This window comes from Tenrec ecaudatus, chromosome 8, assembly GCF_050624435.1.
Source record: "Tenrec ecaudatus isolate mTenEca1 chromosome 8, mTenEca1.hap1, whole genome shotgun sequence".
NCBI classification, from domain to species: Eukaryota; Metazoa; Chordata; class Mammalia; order Afrosoricida; family Tenrecidae; genus Tenrec; species Tenrec ecaudatus.
Window position 1 is genome coordinate 44,175,087 of NC_134537.1, and position 12,025 is coordinate 44,187,111.

Below are 12,025 nucleotides of genomic sequence, written 5' to 3' on the forward strand. Positions count from 1 at the left end.
GCCAGAGTAGACCTGTTACACCATCTGTGAGAATCCCCTGGGACCCTGATAGGCGGGGCAAATTCTCAGCAAGGGGTGGACTGGCGGGTGCGTGAGAACCTTTCCTGAGAGAAGCACAAAGGGGAAATACCTCCTGGCGGGGGGGCTGCTGCTCCCTCCTCCCGGCATGGTGGCCCCAGTAGGAAGCGTTGCCCCAGCCTCAGGGAACAGAATAGGGGAGGGATGGGGATGGGCTGAAGCAGGGCCGAAGGGATTGGGTGGAGGGAGTGGGGTCTGCAGGAAGCCCTGGCAGAGCTCATTCATGAATACATCCCAATGGGAACACCCTGGGTCACTGGGCCCTCCCTCCCGGGCATCTGCCTTCTGAATCCAGGTCCTCTGTCCCCATCCCCTGTGAGAGTGGGGGGGCTGCCCCAGGGCTGGCACCCTCTCCACGGTCCCTCTCAGTCCCTTCCCCATCCTCTGTGCCCTCAGGTGACCCCCCTGGCTGCTCCTACTTCATGCACTCCTTTGCTGCCCTTTCCCTTCCAGCCAGGGCTTGGAAAACATCCAGTCCCCCTGTCTATTTTCAGTCAGGTGTTAATGAGCCCACAGCCTCCTTGTGCACATTCACCTAATGGATGAGACTGGCTCACTGCTCCTTTTCCTTGCCTTCCACTGCAGAGAACCCAGACCAGCAGGCTCGCAGCATTCTGTGACTGGGGGAAGAGGGAGGGCACATGCCCAAGGACTGACCTCTTGGTTCACAGTGACTGCTGGCCCAACCCCTTGCCCTCCCTGGGCACACACTGGGGCCTCCAGGGTGCCCTCTGTGCTGCCAGGCCTGCCCTTAACTCCGGCAGGACCCAACATCTTGTGAGCTATGCTCCCTGCCCACCCCCGCCCCATGACCTCTGCGGCCCACCAGGCTAGGGGCGTCTTGGAGGCATTGCGTGGGTCCCCTCTGCCAGCGCCGGGACTGGAGGACTGTGCCGCTCAGAAGAGCAAGGTGCTGGCACTGCCAACTTGCTCACACGCTGGCAACTTCATAAAGCAGAGCATCAAGGAGTTCCCTGAACTCACGTAAAGCTGAGCCAGGCGCCCGGAGCCTGAAGGGCCTGTTGCCTCTGGAATGGAGGCAGGCTAGCATGACGGCTGGTGACAGGCCATTAGGGAGCTGCTCCGCCCCAGCAGCCCCACCCCAGCTTATACCGGTATAGGCTCTCCAGTTAGCACCCGCCGGGTACTGCCCACCCGCCCAGCCCAGGGTTGAGAAAGGGCCTTCAGGATGCCCTCGGAGCAGATCGGACATCTGCCACTGGGTGGACTTGTACATGGAGGGGCCCTCCGCTGAGCTGACAGTCCCTCGGCCGGATGACAAGGGGCTGCATTGCCATGAATGTGGACAGCTGGGACCTTGGAGACCCTGCGGAGCACCGCCCCCTCCCCCCCACACACACACACGCAGTCACAGGCTCTCCCTGTCACTCACCTGGGGCAAGGGCACCACAGCTGCCAGCACCTCCCCAGCTGATCCCAGCAGCTATGGGGCTCCTCACATACCGGGGGAGGGGTGTCCCATGTCCCCTCTCTGCCTTCCCCCTGGGCTGCTGGTGCCCAGCAGCAGGACATCCGTCTAGGAACCCCGAGGTAGAAGGGAAAACTCAGAATTTGCAGTTTCTGCCCAGGGCTCCCACTCGCTGTGAGGTCATGAACACTCCCCTGCCACTCACCAAGTCGCTGTGTGTCACCGGCCAGGTCCTGGGGGTTTGCTCGGTCCAGCAGGGAGATCCCCAGGGGCATGGCCTGCTCTTCCATCATCCTGCCACTCAGGCCTCCAGCCCCGGATGGGTTGAGTTCATAGTTGGTGAGCCGGGCAGGATGTAGCAGTGAATCAAATAGCACGCCATTCTTAAAGAGTTGAGTTGATGCCCTTCTCCAGGGACTGGTCTCTCCTGACAACTTGTCCAAAGGGAGTGACATGAAGTCTCCCCATTCTGGCCTCCAGGGAGCACACTGGCCATGCTTCTTCCAAGATGGGTTTCTTTGGCCTTTTGGCAGTCCATGGTACTTTCAGTGTTCTTCTCCAGCACCGCAATTCAAATGCATCAATTCTTTAAAAAAATAATTTTATTAGGGGCTCATACAACTCTTATCATAATGCATACATGCATCAATTGTGTAAAGCACTTTTTGTACATTCATTGCCCTCATTATTCTCAAAACATTTGCTCTCCACTTAAGCCCTTGGCATCAGCTCATTTTCTCCCTCCTTCCCCGCTCCCTCATGAACCCTTGATAATTTATAAATTGTTATTTTGTCATATCTTTCCCTGTCCAACGTCTCCCTTCACCCACTTTTCTGTTGTCCTTCCCTCAAGGAGGAGGTTATATGTAGATCCTTGTAATTGGTTCCCCCTTCCAACCCACCCTCCCAGTATTGCCATTCGCACTACTGGTCCTGAAGGGATCATCCACCCTGGATTCCCTGTGTTTCCAGTTCCTATCTGCACCAGTGTACATGGTCTAGCCAGATTTGTAAGGTAGAATTGGGATCATGATAGTAAGGGGGGGCGGGGGCGAGAGGAGGAAGCATTTAGGAACTCGAGGAAAGTTGTATGTTTCATCTTTGCTACATCACGCTCTGATTGGCTCGTCTCCTCCCCAAGACCCTTCTGTAAGGGGATGTCCAGTGGCCTACAAATGGGCTTTGAGCCTCCACTCTGCACTCCCCACCTCATTCACTATGATATGATTTTTTGTTCTGATGATGCCTGATACCTCATCCCTTCGATACCTCGTGATTGCACAGGCTGGTGTGCTTCTTCCATGTGGGCTTTGTTGCTTCTGAGCTAGATGGCTGCTTGTTTACCTTCAAGCCTCTAAGACCCCAGACCCTCTATCTTCTGATAGCCGGGCACCATCAGCTTTCTTCGTGCATCGATTCTTCTGAGGCCTTCCTCCTTATTCAACACCTAACTTTACTGTGCTTCTGCTGCCATTCATGGCTTGGGGCAGGTGCACCTTCATCCTCAAAGCGGCATCCTTGCTCTCCAGTGCTGAGAATGGGTTTTGGGCGGCAGCAGAGCTGCCCAGTGAAGCCCCTCTTCCGATCGCCCGACTGCCGGTTCACTCCCTGAGCGTTGATTGTGGATCCAGGCAAGACAGAGTCCTTGGCAGCGTCAGTCATCTCCCCGTTGACCCGGATGTTACCTCTTGGTCCGGTTGTGAGGATTTGGGGTCTTCTTGACATCGAGTGGCCATCCTTCCTGCAGGTTGCAGTCCGTGATGTTCATCAGCAAGGGCTTCCCCTGTGGAAGCTTCCTGTGTGATGCTAAAGGCCCCCCGGTCTAGTGTGATCCCAGCTGCCGTGGAGAAAAGCCCCCGTGAGATCCTGTGTGGACAAGGGAGAGTGGAGCAGCCCAGCCCCTCTTCCACACAGCCACAGCCTCCCACCTGCTCTGGCCTGTTCCTGGGGGCTGGGAGAGGGGTAGGGGGCGTTCAGCTGGTGGGACAAGAGCCTAGAGCTTCTGGTCTGCCTGTGTTTCTAGTGGTGGACATTCCACAGGTGTCTACTTGGGGCTGCGGATTGCTCTGCCTAGTGGTGGTCCCTGCCTTTGCCCTGTTGGGGACCTTTTCCTTCCACCATGGGGGTTCTTACCAGACCCTGAAGCCAGGCCTTCGCCACCTGTCATGGGGCCTGGGGTGTCAACTTTGTGTGTAAAGTACAGCGACTAGCCAAGAGGACTCTCAGTTGACCTGTCTTTCAGCTCACTTGCTGCGGACCCTGACCCTGCATGCCGAGGGATTTGGCTCGTTCCTGGGCATTACAGGGCCATGTCCAGAACAGCCACCAAGATCGGGAGAGACGTGGGCCGAGTGGGGTGGCCGCTGGCCAGCAGGGCTTCTCCTGGTACACAGGAGCAGGGGCTGGCTTCTTGGTGGACAGGAGAGGAGCCTGTCTACCATGTGGAATTCTTTCCCAAAGAGCACCCCTCCCCACCGCTGAGTCCTCAGTCCTGTGGCTTCCCACCTGCCCACCATCCCCACTCTTCCTTTCATCTGTGTTGTCTCCCCCACGCCCCCTCCCCTACTCACGGGGACCCTCCTCCTGCCCTTGTTTCTGCCACTCGCAGGCTGTAATCAGAGTGGCCGGAGGAACCAGTGGGAGACACAGCTGGGGGGGGGGACGCTGCTGTCTTGTACTTTTCGGGGGAGGTGGGACAGCCTGGCTGAGGTTCAGGACCATGGGCCCTGGGGCCCAGCCTGTTTCCGCTCCCTCTCTGGGGTTTGTCTGGAATGAGCTGGGTGCAGCTGCGCTGAGTGTCCACTCTCTTTGGAGTCCTATCTTGACCCCGCTGATGGGGCTGCAATCCCCAGCACGAACCCACCTCGGGCAGCGCACTGGGCCCTTTGCCTCCTAGCAGCTGCGGCAAGCAATGTCACTGGTATGCCAATGATCTGCAGGGTTCCCCATGGTGGATCTGCAGGGTTATCTGTGGTGGACTGGTTCCAAGAGAGCTTCCATACCAAGACAAGCCAGGAAGAACAGACTCCCACTTCCAAAAATTAGCCTGGGACAACCCTGGGAATCTCAAGAGAAGATTGACATCGTGCTGGAAGATGAACCCCAGCTAACAATACCCGTGGGCTGCAGGGCACCCAGCATGAGGGTGCAGGGCTGGGCAGATCTGTTCAGTTGTACCTGGCTCGCCTGGAGTTGGAGGCCACCTGATGGGCCCTGACGACAGCCCCCACCCCACAGACAATGCCAGACCCTGAAACATGCCTTCACTCGTGAGAGAGGAGTGCAGAGCCCGTAGACCCCGCAGCATGTTTGCTGGGTCACACGTGGAGCTCTGCGCACTGTGTGGCCTTGGGCAAGCAGCTAAGTCTTTCTTAGAGCAGGGGCCTTGACTGGAAGCCCCACTGTGGATCTGAGCTGTTCTGGGGGGCCCCAGCTCCTCGGCCACCCGGTGGACAACATAGTGAACCCCTTGCTTGCAGTGCTGTTTGGGGGAATGCAGACCCAGCCAGTGACAGGGTGGGAGCCCCCAGCTCAGTGACTGAGCACCACTAGGGGAGTGTGCACAGTCACCCCATATGGGGGCCCTTCTAAGAGCACTCGGTCCTCAACCTTACGCCTGGTGCTCTGCTGGGGATGCCATTTTTGATCTAGGGAATCAGAGTGCAGCAGACTGGGGCTGAAAGAGCAGGCAGGGATCCATCGGGAGGGGAGTTCAGAGGGGCTGATTGGTTTGTATCTCCTCCATTCTGCTCCCTGGGCCTCTTTTAATTTGTTCCTTCTAAAGATTCTTCTGGGGTGGCCGGCTTGGAGCAGGCTCCCCTGTTTGGTGCTGGGCAATGAGACCTCTGCTGATGGCCCTTCTGGCCTGAAGCTCCTTCCAGAGCAGAGAGGCCCCTCACCCTCACAGGAGAGGAACGCACCGAGGGCACATGGGGACAGGCCCTCACTTCAGTTCCAACCGGGGGGCCTGGGATCCCATGTAGGTAGCCTGTCTGGACATGGCCGTCAGATCCACGCTCCCCAGCCCCTTCGTCCCCCACCCTCGTGGGTGAGGGAGGGCACAGAAGCCTGTGGGTGAGCCGACGCTCTAGCCAGCGTAGAGGACGCAGCATCCTCTGGGCACCCTGCCCAACAGCTAGGTGGGCTCTCCCAGGACGTTCGCTGTCTGGAAGCCCTCCTGGGCCCCAGACCCACCCCACCCCCTCCCACCTCTCCTGTCTCCCCAGCATCCTGTTTGCTGACATAGAGGGCTTCACCAGCCTGGCCTCCCAGTGCACCGCGCAGGAGCTGGTCATGACCCTCAACGAGCTCTTTGCCCGCTTCGACAAGCTGGCCGCGGTGAGTCTCCTGTCCACTGTCAGCAGGCACCCGGGGGCCTGAGCCCCACAGGGTGGCCTGCTCTGAGCCACTCAGCAGCGGGCACTTTGACAAGGGCCCGCTGAGCCCCAGGGTGGACACTCCTTCCGGCCACTGGGCCCTACAGGGTACAGCCTGCTGTTGGGAACTGATGGGGGCCAAGGAGCCTGTGCAGGTGTGGCTGTTGGTGCCCCTGGTCACGTGGGAGAGTCGGGGAGCCTTCCACATCAGCTGCACGTGAGGTGAGCCCCACAGAGGGAGTATGCAGGCCTTCAGTAATCTGTTTGGCTGGGAGAAAGTCCGGTGCCACAGAGTGGCCTGCCGATGCGGTTGGCCCAGAGTGATAAGAGAAGGCACAGATCCCAGCCATGCGGCGTCTACCTGCTGAGGCCACCAGAGCGCTCCCTCTGCCATCACAGTGACGCGGGCACGGTGAACAGCACGTTTGTTCCTTAGGCCCCCACTTACCTGCCTGCCATCCTTTCCCGCCTGGGACTCTGGGCAAAATTCTGGGTCTCCGCAGGGTCGTTGCATGCCAACATGGGAATGGGCCCCCCTCCTGCCCTCACAGGACATGAGGTCCCAGCTGGTGCTCCCCAGCTGTTTTTATGACTGAACTCAAATGTGGTGAACGGGTAGGTGCTTGGCACTAGGACCCCCACCTGAGTGAGGAGCCTGCTCTGGGCACTTGATTCCCGAGGCCCAGCTGGCCAATGATGGCGCATTCCATCCCCCCTTCATCTGCTTCAGATCGCCATCTGCCTGGGTGGCAGATCCTGGAGCCACTCTGTGAACCTGTGCACGCTAGCTCGTGGGCCGTCGGGCCTGGGGGACGGGGGGAGGGGGGGACGTGCTTGATAAGAATCCCAGGCAGGCCAAGAGCTTGTGGTTAAAACTCATGTCTGCTTCAGCGTCTTCTTAAAAACAAGAAGGCAAAGATGAAAAATGGCCCACAGACTTGTAGGGATTTGTGGGATTGGGGGGGGGGGCACTCACTCGGGCGGGGCCACTTGAGCTGACAGGTCTGCCCTCCTCGCTGGACCGTAGCACTGAGTCACTCAGCATGAGGGGCCAGCCGAGCCTGGGGGCTGGAATGGCCCTCTGATCCACCACCCCCACGTCCCGTCAGGCCTAACCCCGTGCTGTCTACTGGGTCTGTGTTGGCTGCTGCTGCAGAAGAAAGGGGTGCAGCCCTGGGGTGAGTCTTTCCTGCCCACTCCTTTTTCCTCCTGTTTTTAATTTTTTCAATTCATTTGCTTTCCAGGAGAATCACTGTTTACGTATTAAGATCCTGGGGGATTGCTATTACTGCGTCTCCGGGCTGCCGGAAGCCAGGGCCGACCACGCCCACTGCTGCGTAGAGATGGGCATGGACATGATCGAGGCCATCTCGTAAGTGCCCGGCTCCAGGGGGACACCTACACCCAGCTGGCCCAGTGCAGGCAGGCCAAGTGTGGGGGCTGAGTTGCAGGTGCTGGTGCCACCCCCGGGCTCCCCCCACCCCAGCTGAGGCGGCATTTCCCGCCACGTAGGAAGGGAGACCTCGGGCAGACTCCCAGCCAGCAGGCATCTGTGTAGGTGCCATCTGCCTTTCGAGGGCCTCCTGTCTTCTCCAGCACCTGGCAGGCAGGGACCTACTGGTTCCAGCTCTTCCTGGATGGGAAGGTTGGCTGCAGAGGGATTAAGCAAGCCCAGGCCAGTGCTGCCAAGTGGGTGGGGCAAACAGTTTGCAATCATCTGGGTGTTGAGCAGCCATTACCACTGCCCCGTGGCACCACAAAAGAAAGGGCTGGCAATCTGCTACCTTAGGGACCCAGCATGAGAGCCCTGGAGAAGCAGTCCCACCCTGCCACACACGGGGTGGTCGGGATGGAAGCGACTGCGTGACCCATTCAACCCCGGGTCACCCCTTTGAAGAGAGGACAGCCCTCCCATGAGCAAGCAGTCAGAAGGGGGCCTGCTCACTGCCGAACGTGGAGACTCCAAAGTTACCCCTGAGCCCATGGAGGTAGTCTGAGAGTAGGTTCCAGGTGCAGTCAGTCGGCAGTTGGGAATCAGCCAGGTGGGAAGCGTAGCTGGGTCCCTTCAGTTTGGCTAAGATCAATTGGACAGATGGGTGGCTTCAACACTTCGCACTGCGTGCCAGGGGTCAGTCAGCGCTCCCATTTCCTAGGGCAAAGTATGTCGTGCAGACTCCCAAGGTAAGAGATGCAAAGGCTCATGGAAGGTCCACGAACAGAGGGGTGCATTCCAGTTAAGGGGGTCCAGGGACCTGTTCCCCAGGGCTGACTGGACACCCCCCCTGGGACTCGTGAGACCCCATTTCCTAAAAAATGCCAAATGTGTACATACCTCCAGGACACCCACACCTTCACCCCCAGGCCCTGGGCCAGGTACCTGGGGGGGTGTATTGCTTCCTTCCTACCCCACCCATCCACTCAGTGCTGCCCCGGAATTCCTGAGCAGGACATGCGCTCTCTTTTGGAACTCAGTACGTCCTCTCCCCGTTGGCCTGATCCTGCAGGTGCCCGGGGCGATACATTGTGGAGACACCAGCTGGCAGATATGCGGAGCCCTTTCTGCCAAGGGCGTGTGCAGGGCTCTAACTTGCTCACTTGGTTCAAGTCTGCGTTGAAGTGCGTTTGCATTTCTGAGCACAGTTTAATGGACAGTTAAGGGTGCCCTATTCTGGGGAGGCAGCGGAGCCCTGGGTTTGGATGTGCAGGCACCTCGCCACCTAGTGGTCAAGCTGGGAAACAGCACTTCCCACAGTTGACTGCTCCAGAGGGCCAGGACCAAGCACCTGCAGCACCTGCCAGCAGCTGCCACCTTGGGCAAGCAGCCTCAGATTCGGTGATTGGAATGGACCAGAAAGAAAATCTCCTGACCCCTCCTGACCCCTGCACACCTTCTGATGACACCCCGGCAGAGCCACCTTCAGCCTCGCCCCAAGACTTGGTGCCTGGCTCCTGGCCTTGGCCCTGGCCCTGGCCCTGGCCCTGGCCCAGCCTCGCCTCCTGACCCCTGCTCCATCCCCAGGTTGGTCCGGGAGGTGACAGGGGTGAACGTGAACATGCGCGTGGGAATTCACAGCGGGCGAGTACACTGCGGTGTCCTTGGTCTCAGGAAGTGGCAGTTCGACGTCTGGTCTAACGACGTCACGCTGGCCAATCACATGGAGGCTGGAGGCAAGGCGGGGTGAGTGAGCCCAGCCGCTGGAGCTGGGGTGGAGGGGGGCGGCTTTCTGGGGGCAGCAGCCCAGACCGGAACTGATTGGAGGAGATGGGCAGGGGCAGGTGGAGCAGGGAATGGGCTCCTGGGGCTGGGTTGACAGAGTTGAAGCAGGATTCTCCTGTTGAACAGAGCAGCCCGGCCACACCACAGGCACAGTGGGGTGTGACAGGCCCCGCTCCACCTCTGGGAGCCTCTGCCAGCTGCAGGGGATGCTGGCTGGACCTACGGCGGCTTTTGAGGTTCTGTGTGCTGCAGCATTCCAGAGGAGTGTGGGACCCCTGGGGAGTCAGTTCTGGGGTACGCGGACAGCAAGGAGGTGGGATGGGGAGCTGACCTGGAGGCTGGATAGGATTTGGAGAGGTGAGGGTGGCGGTGGAGTAGAGAGAGAGAGAGAGAGAGAGAGAGAGAGAGGCTGAAGATCACAGTGAGGTGAGAGACCCGGGCAGTTGGCAATCACGGCGTCTGGATCACTCGCTGAACACGTGGGGGAGTGGACCCACCCGAGGCCCTGGAAGACACGTGGTCTGCCAGGAGAAGCCTGTGGGGCAGCTCCTCTCTGCGTACATGGGGTCACTGTGGGTCGGCACCGAGGGTCACACTCAACGAGGACAAGCGAAGCAGCACCTGTGCCAGGAGGGCTGCGACCATCAGGCCCCCACAAGGCCCTGAGAGCAGAGAGCTGCTGTTGCCACCTTCTGAGGAGGTGCAGGTTTTCAGCACTTGCCTGTGGGGCTGCGGGTATTGTTGGCCTGGCACAGGCCAGTGTGCCGGTCCTGGTGGGTGTTTGCCGGGAGGCCAGGCTATTGCAGGAGGGATGCACTAGAAAGGGGCATTGTGTCACTGCCAGGAGGCATGGGGTACGGGTGGGGTCCACTGAGGCTGGACAGGAGGTTGTCTGAGTGTGGGACCCGGGAACTTGAGCTCTGTTTGCAAGGGGGTGTGTCTAGGAGCTGGTGAGCTGACTTTTCGCTCCCGTCCTCCCTAGCCGCATCCACATCACCAAGGCCACGCTCAACTACCTGAACGGGGACTACGAGGTGGAGCCGGGCTGTGGGGGCGAGCGCAACGCCTACCTCAAGGAGCAGAGCATCGAGACCTTCCTCATCCTGCGCTGCACCCAGAAGCGGGTCCGTGGTGGGGGGCAGGGGGTGGGGGGCTGCCAGGCCTTTCCTGGGAGGGAGAGCCATTTCCTAGGCTGGCTCTTCCTCCTCCCTGGAGAAAAGTTGTGCATGTGAGTTGCCCGCGCAGGTGCTTCTGGTTCCTGTGTCTTGGGAAGGACCCAGGGCTTGGCAAGGCTGATGGCAGGGGAATCATGTGCCTTTGGCTTTGGTTGCAAGAACACAGCGGTGTGTCAGTGCGGGTGGACTAGAGAAACAAATTTGGTGTGTCTTGTGAGTAGAGCATCTCTCAGAGAGGGAGTATTGAGCCTTGTCAGTAAAGAGTCTCCAAGAGAGTGAGCAGAGAAAGGTGTCTCCCACCTCCAAGGAGGAAATACAGCAATTCCCAGCATTCTCAGGAGAAGGCCATGCCCACACAGAGGCGTCATTGGCTATGACCCAATTGACAGACTAGACTCCACCCCTTCACTCTTAATCCTCTCAAGTCCCAAATTGACACCATATTATGTAACTACCACAAGCAGGCATCTAAAAATTAAACCCCCATGGAGCAGGAGGCCATGGGATAGAACCAAGAACCAGAGTCTAGAGCAGTGGTTCTCAACCTGTGGATCATGACCCCTTTGGGGGGTTCGAATGACCCTTTCACAGGGGTCGCCAGATTCATAACAGTAGCAAAAATGACAGTGATGAAGTAGCAGCGAAAGTAGTTTTATGGTTGGGGGTCACCACCACATGAGGAACTGTCTGAAAGGGTCTCGACATTAGGAAGGCTGAGACCACTGGTCTAGAGGGACTTGCGCACTCCCTACATGTTCTCTCTGCCAGTCTCTGCCTTGTGCCCTGTAGACCCACCAGCCCTTTCTTCAAACTCTCAGTTTGCATCCCCACGCATTCCTGTGTCACTTAGTTCCTGGGACCTCCACCTTTCCTGCCCCACCCCCGCCCCCAACGTTCCATAAACTTGCCAACACGGGAGACTGGATGATTAGCGGACCTCGGGGTTCTATTTTAAGAGTGCCGTGCTCCATGTTCTTAATTTTTAAAGCCAAATGAAGAGAACATTTCCAACATCTCCCTAAATTATGGAAGGCTCCTCTCCCAATGTGTCTGCCGGTCGGTGCCCCCGACCAGGTGGACAGGCCTGCCCGTGTCTTTCCTAAGAAGATGGGCGATGGCCATGAAGAAGTGGTGAGGGCGGAGTCTGGGTAGCAGGGGGATTTTTACAGGGATCCACGGGTGCTCCTAGGACCCTGGTGGCACCCGTTGGGCTGCTCACCTCAAGGTCAGCAGTTTGAAACCCCCGGCGGCGCTGAGGGAGAAAGACGAGGCTCTCCCCTCCTGTAAAGGGTGACAGTTTCAGAAGCCCCCAGGGGCAGCCTTGCCCTGTCCTGTGAGGTCGCTGTGCTTCAGCATCAACTCGATAGCCGTGAGCTCCAGGGAGTGCTCCAGGCGGGTCTGCACCCCCAGAGGGACATCCAGGGGCTTGTCCTGCTCCAGCCCCAGGAGACAGGTCCGGAGTGGACTGGAGGAGCTATTTGAAGATGGCCAGGAGGGGTGGGAGGAGATGCCATTTTGTGTGCGAGGTGAGAACCTGGACGAGGCAGCCCCTGCCCTCCGAACCGTTTTCATACATGCAGTCCAGGGACCTAGACTCACCGCCCTGTCCACTTACCTCAGTGCCTCCCGAGCCGCTCTCCATCACCAACCACAGCGCACTGTGATTCATTGACGCGTTTTCCAGCATTCATTTACTTGTTACTAGGCTCGCTTCTAGATGCACTGAAACCCCCCCAGGTCTGTTCCTGGC

The 12,025-nt window shown here is 58.7% G+C and overlaps 1 protein-coding gene across 1 annotated transcript in view; it reads left to right on the forward strand.

Annotated features, from left to right (window-relative positions):
* The window catches only part of ADCY5 (adenylate cyclase 5), a 178,462-nt gene that overhangs the window by 129,984 nt on the left and 36,453 nt on the right, over positions 1-12,025 (forward strand). The window contains exons 4-7 of the mRNA XM_075556322.1: positions 5,734-5,845; positions 7,128-7,255; positions 8,903-9,061; positions 10,083-10,224. Coding sequence (XP_075412437.1) covers positions 5,734-5,845; positions 7,128-7,255; positions 8,903-9,061; positions 10,083-10,224 — 541 coding nt within the window. The remainder of the gene's footprint in view (positions 1-5,733; positions 5,846-7,127; positions 7,256-8,902; positions 9,062-10,082; positions 10,225-12,025) is intronic.